Source organism: Ursus arctos, unplaced genomic scaffold, assembly GCF_023065955.2.
Source record: "Ursus arctos isolate Adak ecotype North America unplaced genomic scaffold, UrsArc2.0 scaffold_25, whole genome shotgun sequence".
Taxonomy (NCBI): domain Eukaryota; kingdom Metazoa; phylum Chordata; class Mammalia; order Carnivora; family Ursidae; genus Ursus; species Ursus arctos.
In genome coordinates, this window is record NW_026622930.1 from 21,346,375 (window position 1) to 21,372,190 (window position 25,816).

General features: G+C 38.7%; 1 protein-coding gene and 1 long non-coding RNA gene across 8 annotated transcripts in view; one reads left to right on the forward strand and one right to left on the reverse strand.

The window, feature by feature from the left end:
• The window catches only part of CEP128 (centrosomal protein 128), a 500,403-nt gene extending 499,206 nt beyond the window's left edge, over positions 1-1,197 (forward strand). For all 7 annotated transcript variants that reach the window (XM_057318321.1, XM_057318320.1, XM_057318322.1 and 4 more), the window contains one exon: positions 53-1,197. In XM_057318321.1, coding sequence (XP_057174304.1) covers positions 53-180 — 128 coding nt within the window. In that variant the 3' untranslated portion in view covers positions 181-1,197. The remainder of the gene's footprint in view (positions 1-52) is intronic.
• The window catches only part of LOC123002151 (uncharacterized), a 32,043-nt gene extending 6,909 nt beyond the window's left edge, over positions 1-25,134 (reverse strand). The window contains exons 1-3 of the long non-coding RNA XR_006411729.3: positions 24,941-25,134; positions 9,458-9,548; positions 45-139 (exon numbers count right to left, since the gene is read on the reverse strand). This is a non-coding gene — a long non-coding RNA (uncharacterized LOC123002151). The remainder of the gene's footprint in view (positions 1-44; positions 140-9,457; positions 9,549-24,940) is intronic.
• Between the last annotated feature and the right edge of the window lie 682 nt (positions 25,135-25,816).

A 25,816-nucleotide genomic window follows, 5' to 3' on the forward strand; every position in this document is an offset into this window, starting at 1 on the left:
CCAGGGTTCTGTTCATCTAAGTTTATTTTTGTCTTTTCTCTCACCTTGCCAGCATTTACCAAAAGAACAGTTACTCCAGATTCCCCTTCAATCAAGGAAGATGCCACAAGTTCGCCAATGGATGGAACAAGCCCACCATCTAAGAAGGAGGAATATGAAGGCAAAAAAGGCAAAATGTAATTCATTGCTTTACCAGAGGGTTTTACAAAGGACAGCATATCTGTCCCTGTTGCAGTTTGGCCCAGATTACCCAGCAGACGAATCCCCAGCTTCTGCTCTTGAGCATTGCCAAACACTGACTGAAAGAACAATATATTTGGTCACCGGGAATGATAGAAGTTAAATCAATCCAAGTAATATCAGCTCACGAATGACACACAGCTGACTTACTGGCAACTTAAACCAGCAGAGAAAGAGATATACTTTTCACTTTGCATTTTCATTCTTCAGGTGTGGTCAGTCACATTGTTGCAACCAAAATTTGGATTTATAATTGGGATTTTTTTTACAAAGGACTGGCTAAAAAGGAGGGAAACGAGTTGCCCATGAGGCAGACATTGCCAGCACTTTAGATTCAGGGAGTGTTTATATACAATTGATTTTTAAAAAATGCTTTCTCCCTAATAAATCCTCACGTGTTATAACATGTCACGGAGATATGCATATATAATATTAGACAGTCCACTTTATAAATGCTCAGGATTGTTACATCCATCATCTCAGCAGTCTGTTACTACATGCGGTATCTTAAAATTTTATTTCCAATCATCCATTTTTAATAGCAATAAAGAATTTACAAGTGATACCTGAATTGTAGAACACTGTAAAGAATTCATAGCACAATTTATTTATTTATCTTTTCGTGGCCAAATATCTCACTGCGATCACTTCAGTCATATTCTGGACCGTCTTTCAGTTTACTCTGACCAAGCGCGCGGTTGCCAAACTCCTGCGTCATGAGATCTGCCATGTGAGAGTTCTCTGATAATCTGGCGCTATGTACTTTCAGCATCTCAGCCTTTCTCAACATCAACGTGTTTTTAAGAACTTGTGCTCTTTACATGCTAATCTACCAGTGGAGAAAGATTTCTATTAAATGCTAACTAAGAGTAAAACATTCGCGAACTGAATCCCACTGGGCCATGATGAAATGTTCTTCAGAAGGACAAGGGCAATAAAGCAATACCTTCCTAATGACCTTCTGCGTTTGTTAACTTGCTTGTTAGAGTTCTCATATGTTGTGAAGATGCTCCTTTTTCCACCACCGTATGTTTTACTCACTGACTATCCTTGAATGTCCGGGAGAAATGGCTCTCTCTGTCTCTGAACTTGAGTGCCAGGGGTTAGTGCAGAAGACAGAGATCTTTTATCTCAAAAAATTACATAATACAATCTACATAACCTCTGAGAGGAGAGCCATGCATCTGATCATTTATCCATTACTGAAATCTTTTATTGAGTTCCTACAAGGGGCCGGTCATTGTGCTAAGAAGGAAAACGGAGACACAAAACCAGCTGTGCGTGACCCGCACTTTGTTTGGCATTAGGGAGTCCGTGAAAGAGGAGTGATGTGTTCAGGCTAGCTGGAGAAATTCTGCAGGAGACAACATTAAACAGGTTGGGTTTTGTTTTGTCTAACCTCAGGACTTCAAGCCGTTAATGTGCTAATGAGCCCTGGGAGGTTCAAGCGGAGTAGCCGGTTTTTGAAGGAGCGGCTCACAGTCATGGTACTTCTCAGAACCTACATCACGCCGGAGGAATATTGGGGGTATTGAGAAATTATGTCAGTATTTTCATTGATGTTTGACCAACACTATAATGTTTTATCTCCTTGGATCTAAATGACTAGCTGGGGAGAAAATAAGGGAGAATATTAACACGTTTTATTTCAGTCCTACAGATAAAAGTTAAATAGCTCTTCCCTTAATGTGTCAGTAGGAACTCCATGCAGTCCATTCTTTTCAGTAGGAACTGATTTAAACCGCTATTCGCACATCTGTGGCCATTAAAAGAAAAAAAAATTACATCAGGCCAGTTAGACCTGAAAGTTGAAGGTAACGCAGATTATTTACCTGGCAAATCCTTGAAAACATATTAGCTGATGATTTTATAACAGAATAGAGAAGGATCTTATGAAAGACCTTTTTTAATCCGAAAGAAATAAAGCCATTATATCATATTATTGAAGTCCCTGTGCTACTGTTGGATGAATGAAGGTGTCTGACTTTAAATACGGAACACACAAGAACTTCAAAGGCAAAGTCAACTTTTTGTGAGCAACAATTTTGTCAAAATTCCTTGGCCCTCTGTTTATATGGAATTAAATCCAAGGACCTGTCTTTTCTGAGGATTTTTGCTATCTCTTGCAGTCACCCTAAGCTCGAGTTGGAAATCAAAAGGAATGCTAAGGAAACACTAATAGCTTGATTTGTACATTTCAAAGCCAGCAACTGTTTTTCCTTCACTCACTCCTTTGGCAGGATAACTCGTGATATCAGCCCCATTTGAGTTGTGGCTGATTGGCCATATTGCTTCTAGTACTGGGACGTTGGAAGGGATTAACCTTATTCTTGCAGTAAGCCTGGTCCAAGACTTAATTTGCAGATTGACCTTTTTGGTTTAATAATTTTGATTCTTCTGGCCATCTTTCTCCCTAAACACACTGAACTTCCATTGAAGTTACTGAAGGCCACAGAGGGGAGAAACACAGCTGGGAGAAATCTGGCTGGATGTTTTTCCCATTGGCTAACATTATTATTTCCTTGACTAGGGTCTGATTTAAAGTTTGGAAACCAGTTGGTTATATAACATCTTATGCATCCAGTTTCCCAGAATCACCAGCTTTTCTCATTGTTACAGTTTATATATTTTTACTAATAAAGAAGATAAAATCTATAGCTTAACAAAACAGTACACATAAGGCATTTGGATTTAAAGGAAAGTGCCTACCTACTTAGCCAAGAAAACAAGACTTTTTTTTTTTTTTTTTTTTTCATTTTTATCCCTTCAGCTAAGATAAATGCAATTTCCATTTTGAGGCTCTGGTCAATGGTATGTAAGGTGTATTTAGAGTCACAGTAATTATTATATTTTCTTTAATCTATATTGAATCTTATAGTTAAAGAGCAAATATTTTTTAAATGGGACCAAATTTTTGCATATAACTAGATGGTATATTTACTTAGCAAACCCTTTTTTAGGAAGGACTTAGGAATCTCAAATTGTTCGTCTCAGGATTTGTACTATAAACCCAACTCCACATCATATAATAGCCAAGAATAGGAATGATCATTGAGTAAATTATTCCTTTTCTAAGATTCTTACCCCCCTGTCCTCAAACTATCCCAGTATTTCCTCTCAATTTAATTTTAAGAAGAAAAAAAGAAAATTTGTGATTTTCATGGCCTTCAAATGAGGAAGCTGCCCTCACGCAGGCATCTGGTTTTCTTGGATCAAAACTAAACCATGAACCGTAAGCTGGAAAGTAAATTTGGGAAAGTTTGTATATAAAGACATTTCATGCACCAAAGTATGATATAAAAATAGTTACATCTTTCAACTTTTAAGTTCTCAAATGTTTAGCAATAAAAACATCGGCTTATCCCTATTTGAGAAAAGAAATTCAAACCATGAAAGATTCCATTTAGTTCCATTTCCGTACAAAACACGACACATCTAATTTAAGGCTAGGAGAAATGCTTACATCTAGAAACAGAACTTCAGATTCCAAGCCCCCAAACAAATTTCAGAGACGTCTCCCTTGCTTTTGATTAGTAACAAAGTAAACCAGTTTCTCTGCTCTGGTGAGACCAAGCAGACCTTCAAGTTCTAACCTCATCTGCCCCCAGTTTAGCCTCTCCTGCTTTATCCACACCTAGGCCCCCATCCTCCCTAAATCCAGACCCCATTCAGGTCACTCGTAGCGCTCCACCAGATCAGCCCCAAACTTTGACCTTTGAAGTCTAATCACCATGACCTACAATGAGGGGGCAGACTGTCAGAAGTTTGTAGCACCTGCATGTGTTTCGGGGCCAGCCAATTGCAAAAGGATTTAAATGGCAAGTGTCTTCGCTCATGGCTGAAAGCCTAGGAATATTTCTGTGGCTGGGTATCTTCTGTAACACAGCTTGACTCTGACATGGTACAAAGCCATGTGACAGTGGTAGATGAGAACTTGTTGCCTCGCTCTCTGCAGGAAAATACTGGATTTCTAAACATAGCCGCGTGTTAGTTCCCTTTCAGGAGGATAGTCAAAACAATCTGTAATCCGATGACCTCCACCTTTCAAGAGGTAGAGTCTTGTACAGTGAGCACAGAGGCAGGAACATGAAAAAAAAAAAAAAGCCATACCACGCTCATCGCCTGTAATTCTAACAATAACTTGCTATGTTTTAAGGCATTGCAGTCACACAGTTGCTATTCCAGAATGAATGCCCTGTCTTTCTCAAACTGGCAGATGCCGGACATTCGTGCCCAGACTGTCTTCTGTCATCACTCCATAGATCCCCACGACTTGACATCCTCTCATATGTTATTCTTTAGAAAAGCATTTTGACTGGCATTATTTAAATTTTTTTAAAAAGTTACAATTTACCCTTAAATGTTGGAGCCCTTTGTCATCTTAGCTGTGTACTTGATGGGAAATAAAAGATCAGAATACCGGCTTGAAGCAATATTTTTTTTAAAACAAAATTAGTGGATATTAAACTACCAACAGTTCAGATGTTATAATTTAAAAGTAAGAAAAGATCTTATTTTGAGGGAAAGGAGGATTATATTATATGCTCATTAGTCACTAATTGATGGTCTCCTTTTATTCTGATTTAATATTTTCTTAAAAGGTTTTTTTTTTTTTAAGAACAATATAAATGTTATAGTATCAGGTGTTCTATCAAATTACAGTTTCCTTTTGTTTTTGTTTTTCTTACAAATTTTTCAATTTAGAGTCAGGTGTATTTTTGAAGCCACTGGGAGTTCAAATGGCTTTTAAAACACTTGGCCAACGAGGTAAAAATCTGTACTTCGAGCTAGTGCATCTCCCTTTGTTCTTGAAATACTCTAGTTCAATTGGAAGTATTTCCTCCAAGTGTCTCTCTCTCTCACTTCTTTCTCTGGGATTCATAGTCATTTCCTCAAGGCTCTTAGGAAGCAGCTTTATATCCTTTCCTTGGGCCAGCCTGTGGGCTAGAGTCATGCTTGCTAGCTTGTGTGTGCCTGGGTTTCAAGACATCAGAATAAATGGCAACCGTAAAGAGTTCGTGAGATTAGTAACTAATTGATTTTTTTTTCTAGTGACGTAGGCTGGTCTGTTCACCAGGGGTGAGGTCCTCCTTTTGGTAAAACAAAATTGTTTCTCTTCACCCCGTGTGATGAGTCACAGCTGTTTTTTAGAGCAGTATTTAAACATACTTCATCTATCAGGAGAACCTATTTATGTCACCTTTTTACCTGAAAGCCAAAAGAGCAATTCCCAAAACGTGTGTCAGTTGCACATACGATTAAACTCTGAGTTTCTAATATATCCCCTATACAAGGTGGTGGCTGTGGTTTTTTTTCCCCGAGCTCTTGAAGCCAGCTATTATCAGATCATACTGCATAACTCGTATTCAGTGTTATCCCTAGGGTAGTGGTAATGCTAGTTTAGATTTTGTTTGTCCGTTATTGCTGAGCACTTAGCTGGAGAAGGGAATGAAGGATGGCAGGAGTTCTGTAAAATGATATGAGCACAGAGGAAGCTGGGTTGCCTTCAACAACACACATTTTAACCTGTTTACTTGAAAGAAAAAAACTGCGGTAGCACTGCGTCCTTTATCTGATGCAGGGTCCTGGAAAGGGGCGTGGTGGGAAGTGCCGTGAACTTGCTCACCGTTAAGTCCTCTTTCTGATGCAAGTTGCACTCGTCTTTAATGTTCTCTGTGGACTGCTTCCTGGCAGTTTGGGTCTGGATGGAGAGTGGCCTCCTTTCAGATATTTTTCAGTCTGAGTGCCCTGTGCTTGTCTGTCATTTTGGATTTCCATGTTATTTACGCTATCATTAAGCCCATCGTGAGTGAAGATACAGGCTTGATTTATGGCTTAGCATTTTGAAAACTTCCCATCATTCTGAACCTCAAGCTGTCAATTACCAGAAGTCAGGCAGCCATGGCAGTAAAGCCATCTCATATGGTGGCTTTGGGGAGGCTGGGCAGTTTAGAAGAAGTTTGGAGAAACCTAGGAAGTTTTGCCTTTTTATTATTATTATTATTATTATTATTATTTTATTCTGAGCTGAATAAAATAGATGCATCACTTCTAATGAGGCACTTCCTGCCCAGAGTCACTGGCAGCGCAGCCTCCTCCCAACAGCTGCGAGCTTGAGAGACCTCATGCTGCTGGCCAAGGTTCATTCTGTGCTTTGACTAAGACCACAGCCAATAAAGCCAATGTGTACCGTGGAAAGAGTTTCCCATTTTTTCCATTGGAGAAGTCTTTTGTGAGGTTAGTTTGACTGTTGCAAATTAACAGTGGTGGTCATTGCTCATTTTTTAATTTTAACTGCATGTAAACTTACTGATTAGATTCCATTGAGAACAAATCATAGTTTTCTGTAAGATACATATCCTTTCGTCCGGTATTCCTTAAACTCCCGGTTCTCAAAATGTGGTTCCCAGTCCAGCAGCGGCAGCAGCACCTGAGAGCTGGTTAACTGCAGATTCTCAGGTGACCCCCCGACCTAGTGATTCAGAAACTCTGGGGGCAGGACCAGCAGTGTGTTGTAACAAGTCTTCCAGGGGATTCTGATGAATGCTCAAGTCCAAGAGCCATGCCTTAAAGGTTAATTTGATTATAGCTGCCTTTGACCTTTAGTTCCTATCCCCAAACAAAACGAGAATGTGGTTTCTTTTCCACGTGATGCACAAGGGTACCCTTTTAAAATTTGGTTTCCAGTATTATGTATTCTCCCAGGTGTCCAAGCTGTGACTCCAGTCCTCTGGGTCCCCCAGGTGGAGGACTTAAAGCAGCTTCCAAAGATGCTTGATTTACCACTCAAGGTTACTTCCCCACCCGCTCTGCCTGCCTGACTTCTCTTAACCAGAACTCTTTGCCCATTCATCAGGATCATCACAGAGGCATCCCAGTAAACCAGGACCTATCGGTGTACACCTCTCTCTGGCTTGAAGTGTAGAACAGGTATTTGATTATCCAAACGGTGTGAACTGCTTTAGGGCTGAGTTCTGATCCTGTTTTTCCTTCCTCCCCTGTGCTCAGAAGCAGCCTGATTTGGGACATTGGTTCTGTGTTATCATTTCACATGCAGGTTCGTGTTGTTCTGTCTGTACCGGAGCTCGCAGTCATCCACGCTGTGTTTCAGAGTAACATCTCCAGACTCTGACATTGTCAGCTTAAAAAAGATTTTGGTTTGATGACCCCTGAACAGTCAAGTCTCATCCAGCTTTCCTCACTGTCTCCAACTGCGATCGGGGATTTATTGCATCATTCCATCTCTTTGTCCTTGGAAGACTGGTGATTAATGGCCATATGTAATTTGTCTTGGCCTTTTATCTTACATGTTGTACCTCTCCCCCCATTATATGTGACTGATAATTTGAAATATTTGTTTGAAATTAAGTTGCTTCCTCTTCTCATTTGTTTAGGAATGGATTAAATCGATATCTATACAGAATTCTCCAATTCTAAAGTATCTTATATCTTTTCAAGAACTTCTCTCAATTTCTGAACAATTGATTTAAATATTACACTATGTCATACATTAAAGAAAGTGTATTTTTCTGGAAGGGTGCTTATTTATTGAGCAACTACAGTAATGTGGTTGACCCCATTCAGAGTCTTTGCTAAGCCCCTGCCCCAGCTAATTACAGCAATTAAAATGTACAATTCTTACATAAATAGCAATATCAAGTAAATTGAGCAAACAGCTTAACCATTTAAACTGTGTTTAAAATAATCTCAGTTATTTTATGGTTTGGGATTTGTACCAACCAGTTATATAAATAATTTAAAAACAAAAACAAGAAAGCCTTCGTAAGTATACAAATGCAGCTTATTACACCTTTTGTGATCTGCTTTAGAAACATTTTTCATTGTTGAATAGGGACTATGCCAACATACTTACATTCATAAGATACTTCACACTGGTGGCCTTCCACCCAAGAAATTATTTCCGTTAATTCAAACGTCTATCCAAAAGTCTTCTCTATGTATTACCAGTCTTAACCTTGTAATTTTTAAGAATTAAAATATAATTCCTTTACTTGGCACACTGATAAATTTGATTAGCTGGATGTTTATGTTTAAATATACAAATACTTCATAATTCCTACTTACCAATTATAATAGTTGTACAATACACCATTTGAAATCGATGACAACTAAACCTACATACTAACCCAGACTTCCATATGCTGAACTTTCATTACCTATCAACAGTTTGCAATTTATTGTTCTTCTCAGAAAAGGGAATAAAATTGAACTTTTAAAAAGTAGGTAAAAAGTTATATGTATTTAGATGGTATCAAATAATACAGGAAGACAGCCAAGACCCTGCATTATCCTTGATCTCTTTGAAGTGTAAGGACTAAAGGTGAAGGATCAGTTTGGACAGAGCCATACAACCCCACAGTGATCATTCTTTTAATATTTTGCTCTTGGGCAACCTTTACTTTCCAGAAACAAGGATCTGGTGTATATGTAAAAATTTACCATTTGTTGGGCGCTACACGAAGATTAGATCAGATTCTCAAAACCATTACCGAAGATGAGCTGAGCTTCTCATAGACAGATCTCATGTGAGAACAATCCAGTTCTGGAGCCACTGAGATCCAGATGTCCAACTGAACAGCTGCCATCCTCTGTCTGCAGTAACCTCGAGATCACTGCTTTTGAGTCGTGACCATGTGTTATGCATTTCTTATCCTGACGCCCATGATTGAGGTCAGATGTTCTCTACCCTTAATTTTATCCTTTGGGACTCTTTATATTTCTCATGGGATGTACAGTCGCAGACACTGGTACCACAGAGCAGCTAGAGAAAAACTTTCCCATGCTGTGTTTATACAAGTAGGTATTCCGCCTAAATTTTCATTACCCTTAAATATTTAGTGTTTATTGCTCTTCTCAGAGAGTGATTTCAAGTGAACTGTAAACAAAATAGGCATATACAGGAGAGTAAGTTAACATCTTCCAGGGTCTCTAAGCCCCCCCAGACCCCTGACCCCAAGATACAGATTGAAAGCATGGATGCAAAAGGAATCTTGTTCTGTCCTTCCACGTGGGCAATCAACACATTTGAAACTTAGCGACTTTCCTGATATTACGTAACTGAAGCTCATCAAGGTGGTAACTACCTGAATGAAATCCATGCTGATTTTGATACTGATCTCAACACCACAGCTTTATCCAAATGTTTGATCAATTTTACAAAAGTAACATTGTCTTTACCAACAGAACAATTACTGACCTTTTGCTGGTAGCATCAGGAGAGTGAATTCCCAAGTTACCCATAACTTGCGGGAAGAGCCATTTGGACATGTTTGGAATCCAGGTAGGATCTGGGAAGGTCAGACCGAAGAAAATCACCACTTTAATGTTGGCAGTTCATTTTTCTAATTATTAGACAAAGGTCTGTCTAGCATCCAAAAAAAAAAAAAAGTGTGTGATTGGAACCAAGATTTAGTTTTTTGTTATTTTGATAACATCGTAGATTGAACATCTTGATTCTTTAAATCAATATGGATCCAGAATCAGAATCTTTGAAAGCTATATAGAAAATTGTCATATCAACCAGTGGTACCCAGAAAGCATCTTTATTTTACGTAGTATGTATAGATGCTATCAATATAATTGTATTTCTAAATTGCAGGATGCTTTACTAGACAGTAAGCTCTTTGAAAAAAGGTGCTGTGTTTTGCCTAACACAGGAACTAGCAGAGTGTAAGTGTTCAACATATATTCACTAACTGCGCTAACCACCCTACACTCTCCATCATCTTTCTCTACACTAAGCAAAAGGTGTTTATTAACATCTTGATAGCCAGATTTGCAGTGTCTTTCAGCACTTAACAGACCAGTTCCCTGATTGTATTCATGAAAATTCAAATCACAGTGTTGTTCTTGGAATTTCTGCCTAAGGGTTTCAACTATGCCTTCAGTGCTTTGAATGGCAGGAAAACCACACTGATCAGATAACATCTGTATGTCACCAATATTAGTGACTAATTTACGGAGCATGAAATGTGCTGATTTCCCATAATGGGTATCAATAAAGTATCTGCGTTATCGGTGCGTGCACCATCTCCCTAGTGTTTGTATAAGTGTGCTGTTGAGGACTGAGTATGCGTTGGCCATCATATTCATGGATTTTTATAGAGATTCCTGTCATCACCGCATAGTTCACCAGGACTTTTCCACCAGATGGTTTATATGGAACAAAATCCCTTAGATTGTGATGTTGGTCCCTTAAATCCCAAATTGATTTTACAACATAGAATTTTACGGAAATAGACCCACGTGATGCAGGAACATCAGTTGCTCCATCACTGTTGACTTTTCAATATCGTCTTCGGGAAGTGGGGCTTCACCCCCTATACAATATGGCAAGTAAATCTTTGCTGGGCCTTATAAGTCCTACAATATCCAGCTGACTTGTGGCTTATTGTGGTTTCCCTGCCTATTCAGTCCCATTGGCATTCCTTTATTTCTGGATGTTTGGCCTGAAAAACTTGCTTAGTTCGTATGCCAGTTTCTTGTCAGTTGGCAATTTATTTGCTGACTTGGGCTAAGCATCTGCTATAAAAATCACTTAGAATTGTGTACTTCCATCCTTCTTTGTCTTTACCTTTACTTTAGTACTTCCTTCCTTTCCACATTGCCAGTGCAACCCTTTCTACCAAAATGATATTTGGCACATTTTGAAGTTTAGGTAGAAAAGTTTGAGATTCCCAAGATCTAGCATCTTTGGCTGTTCTGTTATGTTTATAATAATGCAGTATTTCTGGTGTCCCTGGTGGCTCAGTTGGTTAAGCATCTGCCTTCAGCTCAGGTCTTGATCTCTGGGTCCTGGGATCAAGCCCCGAGTTGGGAATCTCTGCTCAGTGGGGAGTCTGCTTCTCCATCTCCCTCAGCCCCTCCCCCTGCTGGTGCTCTCCCCCTCCCTCTCAAATAAATAAAATCTTTTATAAAAATAATGCAATATTTCTGAAGCAATGGATAATGTGCTTTTCACATTATAACTGTCTTTTATAACACACAATAACAAAGCTTCCTAGACAGGGGTGCCTGGGTGGCTCAGTCAGTTTAGCATCTGCCTTTAGCTCAGGTCATGATTCGCGAGTCCCGGGATCAAGTCCCACATCGGGCTCCCCGCTCAGTGGGGTGTCTCCTTCTCTCTCTGTCCCTCACCCCACTCTCCTACTGTCTCCCTCACACTCTCTCAAATAAATAAAATCTTAAAAAAAAAAAAAAGCTTCCTAGGCTCTATGATGTAGGTTTGTACTGATATAGCTAGATGGTACAGTATTTGGTTGGTTTGTTTTTTGTTTTTTGTTTTTTTTTTTAGTATATGTAACATCATACTGCCTCATGCTTGGCAGCCTGATAAGAAATAGTGCTATTAATAAATTTCTGGTGCATGCACATTGAAAGAAATTGTAAGCCTTTGGACTTCACATTACTGATAATGACATAACTAAGAAAGTGCATATCATCCTGCAAAGTTCTGAACAACACAAACAGTGGAATAGTCAAGAGTTATCTCCTTCTGCCTTCACAGAAGGACATCAGTAGTAGCTGACATAACCACTGACTATTGTCCTGAAGCCATCTAATAGACTGAACATAGGAATAAGCACCACCCATCAATGACTATCAAAAACCCAGCTCTGTAAAGAGTGCTATGAAATATGCAAGGAAAGTAGGATTCCTGCTATTACTGTTATTTGGTACTCTAAATATTTGTTGAATGAATGCAATCTAACAAAAAAAAATGTTAAAAATCCTTTTAATTCCTCTCTGCATGAAGATAAACAAGACCTTCTTTTTAAAAGGCTGTTCCCCTACCCCCAGACAGTATTTAAATTTTTTTCTCATTTGACAACATACAGCAGTACCAGAATTTAGTCAGGTTTTAAAAATAGAAGCTCCTAGGGATAAAACTCTGTTTTCCACTAGAGAATATTATTATTTATTGTATCTTCCCAGAGAATTTTAAGAATCACCTTCATATTCTTTTTAGGTTTAGATGCTAAAGTAGGAATTGGAATATTTAAAATGAACTAGAATTTACATGCATTTAAATGGATGGATTTAAAACTATGGTGTCCCAGTTGGCTATTCTGCATGCAGTAAGGGGAGGAGTGCTGGGTCCAGGAGAATCCTGGCCACTGATGCTGCTGATTGCCTGCATGACATTGAGCCTATCATTTCACCTCCAAAGTCTCTTAGCTGTTAACTGAGGAAGTTGGATTAAATGGTCTTCTAAGTGGCTTTCCATCTCTGACCATGTTTGAGTCTACGATTGAAATGTACAATGGCCTTCGTCACGGGATTAAAAGTGGATAGTATGTAGTCTGAATATCTACTTCAAGTCTGAGTCTAAGATATACCAAACCGTCTTAGAATTATAAACCTTGTTTGTCAACGATGTATTCGTAATGACCCTTTTGTAAAATCACTTCCCTTGTATAACCCATCTTTGTCCTTTTCCCAGGTTATGCTTTTTTTCTTAAAAGTGGTATAGGATTAGAATCCTACCTCCACCACTAACTTACTAGCTGTGTGATTTGGGGTAATTTACTGAGCAGTTCTGAGCTCATTGACCTCAACTGCACGATACAACTTACTGCATTTACTTTAAAAGAGCTGTTAAGAGACTTACAAGTAATGGCGCATGAAAATTGTCAAGCTCAGAACATGGCACGTGGTGGTTCTCTGTGCATGTTTCTTTCTTTGCATCTAGGCCTGAGCCCCTTCATCCATACAAGTCTACCCTGAACTCTGCGATGCTTATCTCCGTTGATTAACAGCAACGGATCACCCCAAATATAGAACAGTGACAAAGCTAATTACACTCTTACAATACATACACTTAATACACATACATACAATAATACACTTATTCTGTTAGATGGTATTAATTCACCAACTATTTCCTGAGTGCCAGTTCATTTATAGCTATAATATATATATTATATACATAAGTTTGTAAATATATATTTGATGTATATTTATATATTATGTATATATAGTATACATATGTATATACATACATCACACAGTTGACCCTTGAGCAACATGACTTTGAACACAGATCCACTTACCTTGGATTTTTTAAATAAATACAGTACAGTACTGTAAATGTAATTTCTCTTCCTTATAGTTTTCTTAACATTTTCTTTCCTCCAGCTTACCTTAGTGTAAGAATACAGTATATGAATTATAAAACATACAAAATATGTGTTAATTGGCTGTTTATATTATCAGGCTTGTGGTCAACAGTAGGCTATTGGAAGTTAAGTTTTGGGGGAGTCAATAGTTACACGCAGATTTTCGACTGAGTGAAAGGTCAGGGCCCCGAGCCCCCATGTTGTTCAAAGGTCAACCGTTGGCCAGAGGTCAAAATACTATATTGCTACAATCATGTCTTTAAATCTTCATGGACGTCTGAGAAAGAGATGTAGATGCTTTATCCCTAACACATACTGTGTGCCAAATGCCAACACTATTCTGAAGTACTTTCCATATTTTACTTAATACAACAACCTTATGAGGTTGATATTACCATTTTTCATTTGAGACTATATTTCAAATGAGGAAATTGAGGCACAGAGAGATAGAGTAACTTACTCAAGATGGAGTATGGAGCCCACATTTGAATGCAGAGAGTGGCCCCGGAATTCATGCGCTTTGTCACTCAGCCACGTATGCAAATAGCCATTTAAAAAATCATTTTAAAGATTTGGTAGCACCAAGGAGTTCCCATCAGCAAGTCTTTTAAACAGCATTTCTAGGAGAGGAAGGATAGGCAGCTGCTGTCGACCCCACTACATTGCTTAAGTCTTACTGAGATTTGATGCCCAAGGCTTTGCTACACACTTTCTGCAAAGCACAAGGCAGGGCAGGGCTGAAGCAGCTGAGGTAGGGGCAGGGCGCCTGGGTGGCTCAGTCGGTTAAGCATCTGCCTTCGGCTCACGTCATGATCACAGGTCCTGGGACCGAGGGCCCCAGATCAGGCTCCCTGCTCAGCGGGAAGCCTGCTTCTCCCTCTGCCACTCCCCCTGCTTATGCTCACTTGCTCTCTCTCTCTATACGTATCAAATAAATAAAAATCTATATAAAAAAAAGCTGAGGGGAAGCATGAAGAGAGGGCAGTAGGAATGGAAGGTTTTCCTTTGACTGTCCTGTTAAAATGTGGGAGTGGAAGTTGGGGGTGGATTTCATGAGTAAATATGGAATTTTGCCACCAAATTCTTTCCTCCAGAGCTAATATTCTCATGGGATATTAATATTAATACAAGGAAAAAGGCGCTGGGTGAAGAAAACTGTTTTTCCCTTCAGGGCAGGGTTGTCTCAGGAAGACAGTGAAGTTTAAGAGTTTCAGAAAGTGCTAGTAGAATACTAGGCATTTTATCTTTAACAAACAGGACAACAGGCTACAACCCGTAGGATTCTCTTTGGAAAGTGGAGAAAAGAAGCCTGGTAATATCAGCCTCGTCAAGGACCCTTTTCTCTATATTAAACCTGGATTTTCATGGTGTGTGGGACTTTAGACCTTAGTCATTATTCTGGCCTAATTAATGTCTTCAAAATAGAAATCTGTGGTATATATGGGCAATGTGAGTGCATCGTGCTTTAGATATATATAGATAACAGAGTGGGTGTGTGCAGAGGGGTGCATTTACATTTCATAATCTCATCATTTCATCATTTTGAATTAATCCTTTTATGATTTCCCTGAATTATTCTTTCGAACCATTCTAAACAGCCGGAAAAAAAAAAAATGAAAGCTTTTCTCAAGCGACTGTCTTAATGGATAGCCGAACGTCCAGTTTCAAAACTGTTACTTATAAAAGGCCAAAAAAATGTTAATATGGGGCCATATAACTGTAACATAATTTTTCCAAGGTGGGAAAGGCAATAAATTACAAAATACTATACTAATGGAATATATGGTCTTTAATAAGAGCAGCTGTTATTTCACTAAGGTATACAATATTTTAAGTCTTGGTTTTCTGTTTTGGGAAGTGTGTTAATTAGTTCGCTTGTTTTATTTAATTTATTTCCATTCTCTGTGTGTTTGTGATTCTTAATTTGTGACGTGTTTTTTTTAAACCGCTTTTACGTGATGGGAATGCCACAACGTGCCTTAAGTCTTTTTATGCTTAAAAAACAAAAAATAATAAACATTAAAATGTGAAATCATGAGGGATGCTCAGAAAGTTGTTATGTCCTTGACCGGGTTCTTCAGCCATGTGTGGACATAATGGTTTGCACGTGGGCAGTTATCTGGTCACTTACTGTGGGATGATTCGTTGAACCGGACTTAGATTTCAGTTACGCTGGATGCGAATGAGCAGTATGACACATATAAACGGTCCCCCCAATGCAGACTCTCCTTTGGGAAATTTTAATCCAGGACGTGTAATCAATTTTAAAATAAGCTTACTTTTATACTAAGAGTTGCCATATATTGGGAAATACATACCAGAAAGCTGGTACCCTCTGGTCTATTTTAGGACAAACCTGTAACTCTCCTGGTAATAAGAAAACCTTCGGATGCTGTGAGTCTTTGGGATAGGAGTAGCTGTTAATTGAATTTTGGAGTTAAATGAAGTTGAGTGAGTAATGCTTTCTGGCCTCCACTCTTCCAGTTGGAAATCTTTCTGAAATGTACGAGTAGATTTTTTTTAACCAGCAAGACAATGAATGAATTTTGTCAGTTTATTTTTTGTGATTTAGGCCTAGCATGCCTCAGGGACGTAATTCTCAATATCAATCATCATTGTACAATATGATAAATCGGTAGAAGATGAAGGAGATGAGACCATCTGTACTATGGAACAGAGTTATAGGTAGTCAGTCACCGCAGGACTCTGTTCACACCCGCCCTGTGCAAAGTGCTGGAGGGGGTATAAAAATATCATAACTCTTTGTTGGAGGGAGTCGTGTTGTGCATTTTAGGGTGCTTAGCAGCCTCCCTGGCCTCTTTTTAGAGGGGCAGAAATAAAAGCCACATTTCCTGAGAGTGTAATAGGAAATCAGAAAATAGAAACAAAGATCAAGGGAAATTTTATGGAAGAAGTGGGTTATGAGCAGAATCTTGACGGATGTTTAGTGTTGGCAAGTCAGGTGAAAGAGCTTGATGACTAAGAGGTTACTGCCTTTTGCCTGAAGGGAGGTCATTGGTAACCTTGATGAGAAAAACTTTAGTGAGCTACATATAACCATTAGATGAATCATGAAGATGTTTTAAAGACAAAATTCTTCTTGTGACTCAAGCCTAAGGCAGAGCCTTAATGTCCACCATGTAGATAAGAGTGGAATTTAGGGACTATATGTACTTCTCTCCAATACGATTCACACATGACCTATACCATTCAGCGAATTATCTCTCTTTCACTTTTTTCTCATTCCTCTTTCTTCTCTTCCTGATCCTGTTCAATCTTCTATCTCCTGCTTGCTTTCTGTTTTTCTTTTTCACTCTTCTTCCTCGTCCTCCACTTCCTTTTTCCCACTTAGGTTTGGCTAATGGACGCCTGTGAGAAGAGAAGCCACAGTGATGACCACCGTATTAGTGTCCTGTGGCTGCTGACACAAATCACCACAACTTGGTGGCTTAAAACAGTAGAAATGTATTTTCTCACAGTTCTGGAGGCCAACAGTCCAAAATCATTTTCACTGGACAGAAATTGAGGTATGCGCAGAGCTGCACTTACTTCAGAGGTTCTAGGGGAGAGTCCATTCCTTGCCCCTTCCATCTTCCAGTGGCTGTGTCCTTCCAGTCTCTGCCTCCCTGGTCACATGGCCTCCTCTTCCCTGTGTGTTGGATCTTCCTCTGCCTCCCTCTCACAAGGATACTCCTGATTACCTTTAAGGCTCAGCCAGATAATGCAAGATAATCTCCCCATCTCAAGAGTCTTAATTTAGTCACATCTGCAAAAAGCTTTTTTGTGAATAAAGTAACATTTACAGGTTCTGGGGATTAGGACCTGATATATTAATGCACTATTATTCAGCCCATTACAATCAGAATGATACAGAGTCCTTCTTTTATATGGCAGACAATACTGAGTCCATCCTAAACTCATATGAGCCTCACTGGTGGATCTTACCTGCAAGCATTAGAAAGGAGTCCTACCTCTTCATGTATCTTCTGTTCACTGGAACAGTGTTTTGTGTTTGAGCAGTATCTCCCTGCCAAGAACTGGAGAAGAGACCTCATTGTACCTTTCTAGTTCCCTGAGTACCAACCATCAGGTCCCAAATAACAAAAGTCAGGAACTAGTGTGCTCCTAATGGAGAGCTTCCTACTTTCCTCCTCAGTTTGAAGGCTATTCTTAAGAAAAGGCCATCCACTGGGCTTAGTTAGTTCTGCTTAGAGTTGCCAACATGTCCTCTTCAACCCAAGCTAGAGGACATCTAGAGAAAGCCACAGGATTGATAAGGAGTCCTCCTAGCTCATGATCCTGCTAAATTCACCTGAGACTGCGAGGAAAGCGATACTTTGAGCACTTCCTCTCTAGCGTTCTTTAAATAATCCCACTGCCCACAAAGTAAGAAAGGTTGAGGAGGGTGAAGATATAAAGGAGCGTGAAAATTCATGCTCACTTTCTTTCCTACCCAGTGTCCATGATACACAGACCATCTTCTCTTGCTGGGTCGCATGGAGGAAGGAATCCCAATAAATTTGCAAGCATTAATTTTTATGGGACCTGCAGGCTCTAAAGCCCTTGCCCATCCTTGCTTATCCACTCTCCAAATTCTTAGTCCATGAATTTTAGAATAATGACGCTTATAAGAAGTAAATATTACTCTTTTAAAAGAATATTTTAACATAACTCTAAGACATACTGAAGTGTTATAGTCCCATATATCCAATAACCATTTGATTTTTTCCAATATTAGCTTACTTGACATTGAATAGGGTATAGTTTCTATACACCTATTTGATTTTCCAGCAATATTTGGTTAGTTATTTCTTATGCCCCCTGAGAAAGTATCTCAGGATCTCTGTTGACCAGGGATGGTTTTTCTCAGCTCAGTATTTCTGAACTTTGGCACTATTGACATTTGGACTAGATAGTTCTTTGTTGTAGGTGCTATCTTACGTATTTTAGAATGTTTAATAGCATCCCTGGCCTCTACCCTCTAAATGTCATCCCCTCACTGAGTTGTATCAACCAAAAATGTCTCCAGACATTGCTAATATCCCCTGGGGGGCCAAATCACCCCTGGCTGAGAATTACTATTTTAGCTCTATTGTGTGCTTGGTTAATAATAATAGCATTTATAAAGCACTTATTAAGTGCCAGTCACTGTACTAATCACTTTATTTGCATTAATGAATTTAAATCTTATGAAATCTCACCAGGTAAGTGCTATTACTATTATTCCTATCTTACAATTACAGAAACTGAGGCCCAGAAGTATTGAGCAAATATGCTTAGATATACAACTTTTTAAGAGTAGAGCCAGATTTTAACAAGCAGTTAGGATTTAGAATTTATACTCTTAGCCATGGTGGTGTAGCTGCTGTCCACTGATCATTTAAGAATATGTTGTCATAGACTTGAAAAACATCTTCCTTTGCAACTATTTGAAGGTTATAAATAAACTATGACAATGGATGAAAAGAGGACCATCTCTTCCTTTCAGGGGAGGATGGGAGAATGGTTCTTGGGAAGGACCACTTATTGAGGTCCTACTAGGAGTGGGGCACCCACGTTGAGACTTAGATCATCGAAGTTATTTTCATCGCATCCTCATAGTAGACCAATGGAGTCGATCTTGTTATATTCATTGTTATGTGGAAGAACCTGGCTCCAAACAGCTAACTGTTCCCAAGGTAAGAGTCAGTATCATAACCGGCAGAAACAGAATTTGACCTAGTGCTTTCTGACTTCTAGGTCCATGTTTTCTGTTTTACTCTTATACCTTCCTTAGGTTTAAAGAGATGGAAGGAGGGGCATTTTTAGATTCTCCATGTGCCTTCTGGTCTGAACATCCTTTCATGTACAAATTCCAAATTACTTGGAGCTGATACATGGAGATTTTGAGCTCTCTCTTACCCTTCCCTAAAGTCTAGTAAAATGTGCAAGTGCAGGTAGGTGGGAACGGGCATCCATAGAACTGGTTTGAATACTGGCTGGGCCACTTCACTGCTATCTAACCCTGGGCCAATCACAAAACAACTGGGAGCTTCAGCTTCCTTATTTGTAAACGTGAGATTAATAAGAATAACACCCACTCTGCAGGGTAAATATTAGAAATAGCGTATGGAAATACAATGATTAGTTCATAGAACTTTGTTCATTAAAATTGCAAGCTATGCATTTTGCCACTTTCTTTTTGCTATCTTCCTGTCAAAGCACTGGCAATGAACGTTTCCACCCCAGATTTCCCCTACCCCCTTTAAGGGTATCTGGAAACATGTCATTTAGAAATTCATTAAGATTCATTCTTTATTAAAATCAAGACATCTGGGGAGTAGACAGAAGTCTGTGTTAGCTAAACACACTTCTGAAGATTGGTTTGGGCACCTGGACAGAGGAGGTGAAGACAAGGAGACGATGACTTCACAAGATTTTTTTCAAACAGACCACGTGAAAAAGACTGTTGCGAAAGATAGCGTAACCTGATCGATATCCACAGAGAGCAATAATAAATGTTAAGAGCATAATGAAAATTTTCTTTTATCTAAAGGCCTGAATTATGAATTACATAGTTGAGACTTAACCTAAAACTTAAGTTTTTAACTGTGAATATGTGAGTGCACACACAAATGTGTAATTGGTGTGCAGGGTGTGAAGAAAGGATGAGAAATAGGAATGAAATTCTCTAGGACAATGTTGTGAACGTTACAATTCAGATATATGGGGCAATATTCAATTTCTTCATGCTTCCAAGTTAAGAAAAACAAAAAGTCCCTACAGTTCATAGGAATATGTATCACGTGTACTCAGCTCAATGAATTGAGACCTTGCAAGGTGACCAGTTACTCAAGGGAGATGTCATTAAAAAAAAAGTCGATGGAAAGGAAGGTGTTCATATCTAGTTGCCTTCCTAAGAATGTGGGTCACAGTTTAAAGAGATTCCAAAGGTAATGTGATAATATGGCATGTCTACTCAAGGGCAACCAGTGGAAATGTTCTGAATCAAAAATAACTCAACATTTGAGAATTCTGAGAGGACATTCAGTACATCTCCATCCCAGAGAATATTGGGAAGAAGGGGTACATTAGTCTGTTTCAAGACTTCAAAAGATTACACTTAGATTAAGCTTATTGTTAAAAATGTTAAATCTCATTACTAATTGAATTTCACTGGAATAAAAGACTGTAGGGAAAGCTGACATTTATCTATTTGACAGAAATCAGTTAAATTCAATTGAACATGATTTTGAAAAGATGTTTTTCCAGTCTCTGTGTAGACCAGGTCTGTAAAATTCAAGTTACATGGAGATAATCATGCTATGACATTCTGGTTATCAAAACTGGTCATGCTGAAATTTAAAAAATGGTATATTGGATATTTGCCGTTTCAGCAAATATCGTAATAGCAAAGTCTATGCATAGCTGAATGATTTTTTTTTAAGGCAGGGGGGTCGGGGAACGGAGAGAGAAAATCTTAAGCAGGCTCCATGCGCAGTGTGGAGCCCAACATGTTGCTCGATCTCACAAGCCTGAAATCATGACTTGGGCTAAAATCAAGAGTCAGACACTTAACCAACTGAGCCACCCAGGTGCCCTGAGCTGAATGATTCTTAAGCTTCTCTTTTGAAGAATGGGTATAATAATATTTCACCCCAAGAAAGTAACTTGGAAACTCCCTGGTCTTATTATGGCAGAATTTGACCTGAACATTCGTTTGTGCAATCAAGAAATGAAGATGAAATGACAAACAAAATTATTCCAGTTATTATTCCTTGAAAATCAAATATGTTCATTCTGTAAGATGGTACGGGAAGCTAGGAATTAAAAGAATTTTTTTTCTTTTTTCTTTTTTCTTTTTTCTTTTTTTTCAGAAAACAACCCATAGCTTCACCTGTGTCAGAAGTAACTTTATAAAGTAAACTTTATAAAGAAGACAAAAGTGGAAAAATCAGATTAAGAAAGGAAATGTTAACCTGGGTAGGAAGATGTCAAATAGGCACTAACGAGCTCATAATTTTTGGAGGTGCTTGATTTGGAAGACAAGGTAGGGGTTCAAATATAGAACCTGAGTTTTCTTTCTGGCAGTGATACGCTAGTCATGCAGGCCATCCTTCTAAAACAGAGCCACATTATGGTTTGTAACCTGTGGGTGAAGAGAGTAGATAACCTCCCTTAGCCTTTTAGAAGAGCCAAGACAAGCCATGCAAGGGAGAGACAAGTCTCCAGGAAAAGAAGTTACAAGAAGCTACCTCCCACTGACTGTCACTTTGGGTCACTGGAAATACACATACGTGCCCAGGACGTGCGTAGATGCTTTGGGGGAAGTTGGAGACATTAACCCTGCATACTGCTGAGTGGAGAACATTTCAAAGGCAAGGAGCAGTGAAAGAACCAGAAGCCAATCAGAGTGAAGAGGATGTTTGAACAGAGAGGGGGGTGCATATAAAGACTTAGGGTTTGGGTCTTCTCTCTCTCTCTCTCTCCTGCTTTGTTCTAGCTGATTTCTGCCAATCTGGGCAGGTATTTACAACTCCAAGAGGACAAGAGGGGTCAGGTGAGTTCCAAATCAATTAGACTATGTTTACTTGCATACGTTTTGTCCCTTTGCAGTTGCTTCGTGAGACGGATTAAATTCTAATCACAAGGACCAGCATTCCCAATGTATTCTGCTTGTTTATTCTGCACCTGCTTAAGGAGTCTGTCATTGACATGTGAGCTCAGAAATGCACATTCAAGAAATGAGTAGAATATGTGGCTGTCACTGCTTCCTCTCGTTCTCTCTGCATGGAGAGAGGCTGGGATGACACTCAGGCCTCCATTTGTAAAACAGGGCTGGTGCTCTCTGCGGCCTCTTTGGCAAATACACCGTGATACTAAATGAGTCACTGCTTTTGGAGGTCTCCTTTAGAAGAAAGGCACATTATGGTTCTAAGGTGGCAAGCTTTGAATATATTGCTGCAGAATTCTTCCTTAGGACTGTTTTGTTTTGTTTTGTGAGTATCAGAAAATAGAAATATTAGTCTGGAGAAGAAATTCCAACTTCTGAAAGTTGTGAGTATTTTTTAATGCCTGGAGATGCTCCTGGGGTGATTGCTTTGGTTACGTGATGAGGCAAACTAAGCATAGCGGTAGAAGAAAGTACAGAATGGAGGCAATGGTCAGCTCTTGCTCTCTCTTTCCTTGCCTCCTGTGCAGAGATTTCAAACCCATTTTACACATGATCATTTTTTTAAAGGCTGAGAGTGGGGGAGGTGGGGAAAAACATCAAATCCCATTTTTTTGGCTAGTCCTAATTAATCTAGTGATTCATCTGTGAGTTTCAGTTTGAGGTAGATGACCACCAATGCTAATCTGTCCCATAAAAATACAGTATAATATATTTGTTGCTCACACTGAGGACTGAGACCATAAAATTCAATGCTTTACTCTTGGTTGCTTTAAAATAAAAATCGAAGGGTATTGATGGATGGTTTCAAAATATAATGGCATTGTCTGAGCTCACGAATCAAAGGTGTTTGTGTTACCCTCGGCCTCACAATGCAATTCATTCCTAATTTATTTATATTTATGTAAAAAGGAATTTAGCTCACTTAAAATTATTTTAGAAGAGGAGATTATTGGGTCCTCAACAATTATCAGGTGGTGGTGTGGGACTAGGTAAGGGGAAGATTATTCTCAGGATTGTCATTTTGTTCCTTAATCTTAGATGACCACGAAGATAAAAGTTCAAAAGACTGTTACAGTAACAGTCCTACTGACTTCAGGGTAAAAGCCTAATGTGTGCCTTGTATTCACTATGGGAACTTGACACTTCCCAGATGTTACTTCCTGAAAACTCTGGCAAACGTGGCCTATTAACTTTATCACCCAGAGAGGGGAGACAGAGGAATAGGATATGGGTGAAACTTTTTGATGTAGGTCATTGCTAAGATTCTAACTTTCATTCGGGGTGGGGGAATTCACAGGTATTCAATAAATTATTGGTAACCTGTTGTTATTACAACAAAACTCCCCTTATCTGCTTTGCTGTCAACCATCAATGAAGAGCAAAGGGGCTCCACTAAAAAATACTTCTTAAATATCATCTACACGGACTTTGTCTTTTTTTAAAGCTCTTCATTGCACCTTGGCATTGTGTGTTAATTTTTAATTGCCTTAACTCATTTTAGAAGCAGCCAGGACATAAATCCTAAATAGTAAAAGTTTTTAATTTAGTAAATATGTGTGTATGTGTGTGTATCTTTATGCATACACATGTATATATCTGTATGTATGTGTTCATATATGCATATGAACAAATACATTTATAGGTGGTTTTCTGCTATTGATGATGTTAGTTTTTCTTACATGCACACACAAATATATATACACACACACATACTAGTGCATATTTGTATAAAGCTTTTTATTTTCCAAAATACTTCTTATAGGTGATCCTATTCTGAACTGCGTAATCACCCTGCACAAAGGTTAAATGACCTGCCCAAATTCACACTTCCTAAGTGGGAAAGTCAAGCCTAGCAATAAAGTTTCCTGATTCCTAGCCAAGAGTTCTTTCCACTACAGCAGCTGTCACTGGTTACTTGGAAGGTGAGGGGAAGAAACTGATTTGGCTTTTTTGAAGTTGAGAATTATTGAAAGTGACTGAAATGTCAGTAGCGCAATTGTTTTCCAAATCAGTTGATCCAAGACAATCCTATGTGTGATTGGGTTAGGTTGTGTAGGTGGCCATGTATGATGATTGTGATATGTTCTGTCGATATTCGGCTACGTTCCACCATCCCCTGATGGTCTAATTCTTTTCTTACCTATCTTTTTTATTGACTTTATTTTTTACAACTAAGCATCACATGGCTATTCATGACACTAGTAATAAAAATACTGGTGCAAATACCCTACGCTGAAGGTATGCAAAACTAGAACCTTCAATCATATTTTACCTCATTTGCCACAATAGTGGCAAAACAATATAATAGAATTCTATTTCCAATACTGACTGCCCGTTAGTGGAAAAAAAAAAAAAATGGCCTTAACAGAAATCGGTGGTTATGGTATACAAAATGACACTATTTCAAGGTTAAAACTTAGTGAATCATTTTTTTAGACATTCTGAGACCCCCAGTTTTTCATCTAATTTGAGGTTAAGTCTAATTGAAAGGTCTTTAGTTTATTCAAACACTACTCACCGGCAGAAGATGGTAAAACAAATGGAAAAATATTACTTCATTGCAAACAACAACATAATCATAATCACAACCAAGCAAGCTGACAATTAAGCATTCTCCATTAGAACTCAAAATACTGTTATCAAATAAGGAGCAATGGAAAGCCCTTGGTAATAACCTTGGTGTGGTAATGAATATTCAGAGTTCAGCCTGACACATCAGACCTTTGTCTTTAAAAATCTATTTGTCCCATAAAGTCCTAGAGGCAATTTTCACAATTGAAATAATTTTTTTTTCTTGAAAAGTAAGGTAAAACCCTGCTTGGGGTAGAGATTGAGATGCTATAATAGTAACGATATTATAAAAAACTCCAAATGTAGTGGCTTACATAGATAGAAATGTATTTCTCACATTACAGTTCCGCTGGTCCAGGTGGTGAAGTAGATTGACTCCTCTAGGTCATTAAAGGACGCAAGTTCCTTCCTTTCTGCTGCATTACCATTCGCTGATGTCATGTTCTTCAGTGTTACCGAACCTGGGTCTCTACCACATCTGTGCTATGGCCCACAGAAGAAGGGACACAGGAGAGTACAGGGCAAGTGTTTAAGGAGATGACCCAGAAATGAAAGATATCGATTTCACTCTTTTCCATTGCCTGGAAGTTTAGCACATGAGCTTATCTAGCTTCTAGAGATGCTGGGAAATGTAGTCCATAGCTGGGAGGCCATGTTTCTGAAAAATGGGGTGGAGGAAGGAGGTCGAAGTTTGGAGAGGTGAATTCGTCTATTAAAAGGAAGTGAAGGTGTACTGGGATCTCTTAGCATTATCATCACAGCCACAATATACAAAGTGAAATGCATTTATCCAAGCAGGAACAGAATCCAAACAAATCACCAAAGGCATTCAAACAAATAAAAAATGAAGTAATGCTGGTCGTACCTGGGTTATCTAAAAATAATGGTTTTCTCAGTATCACATCTATGGAGCAAAAGTTAGGCAGGTCATGTACATTCTGCACAAAGATTTAGCTGTTTTTTGTTTTGTTTTTAATGAGAAGATATGAAGGTAGTTTCTAATTTTTACATAACACAAATAGAGAGGTGTGCCTTTTTTGACTTTGAAAAATAAACTTTTCTTAAGCAAGTTAACTTTTCAAACAATGCTATCTTAAAGTTTTGAATTCTAATGTGAAACAGACTCAATGTCCTCTTCTGTGAGTACATGTCTGAGCATGTATGTAATATTTAGTAAACTGAGGTCATTTTCTACCTCCTTAAACAAGATGTA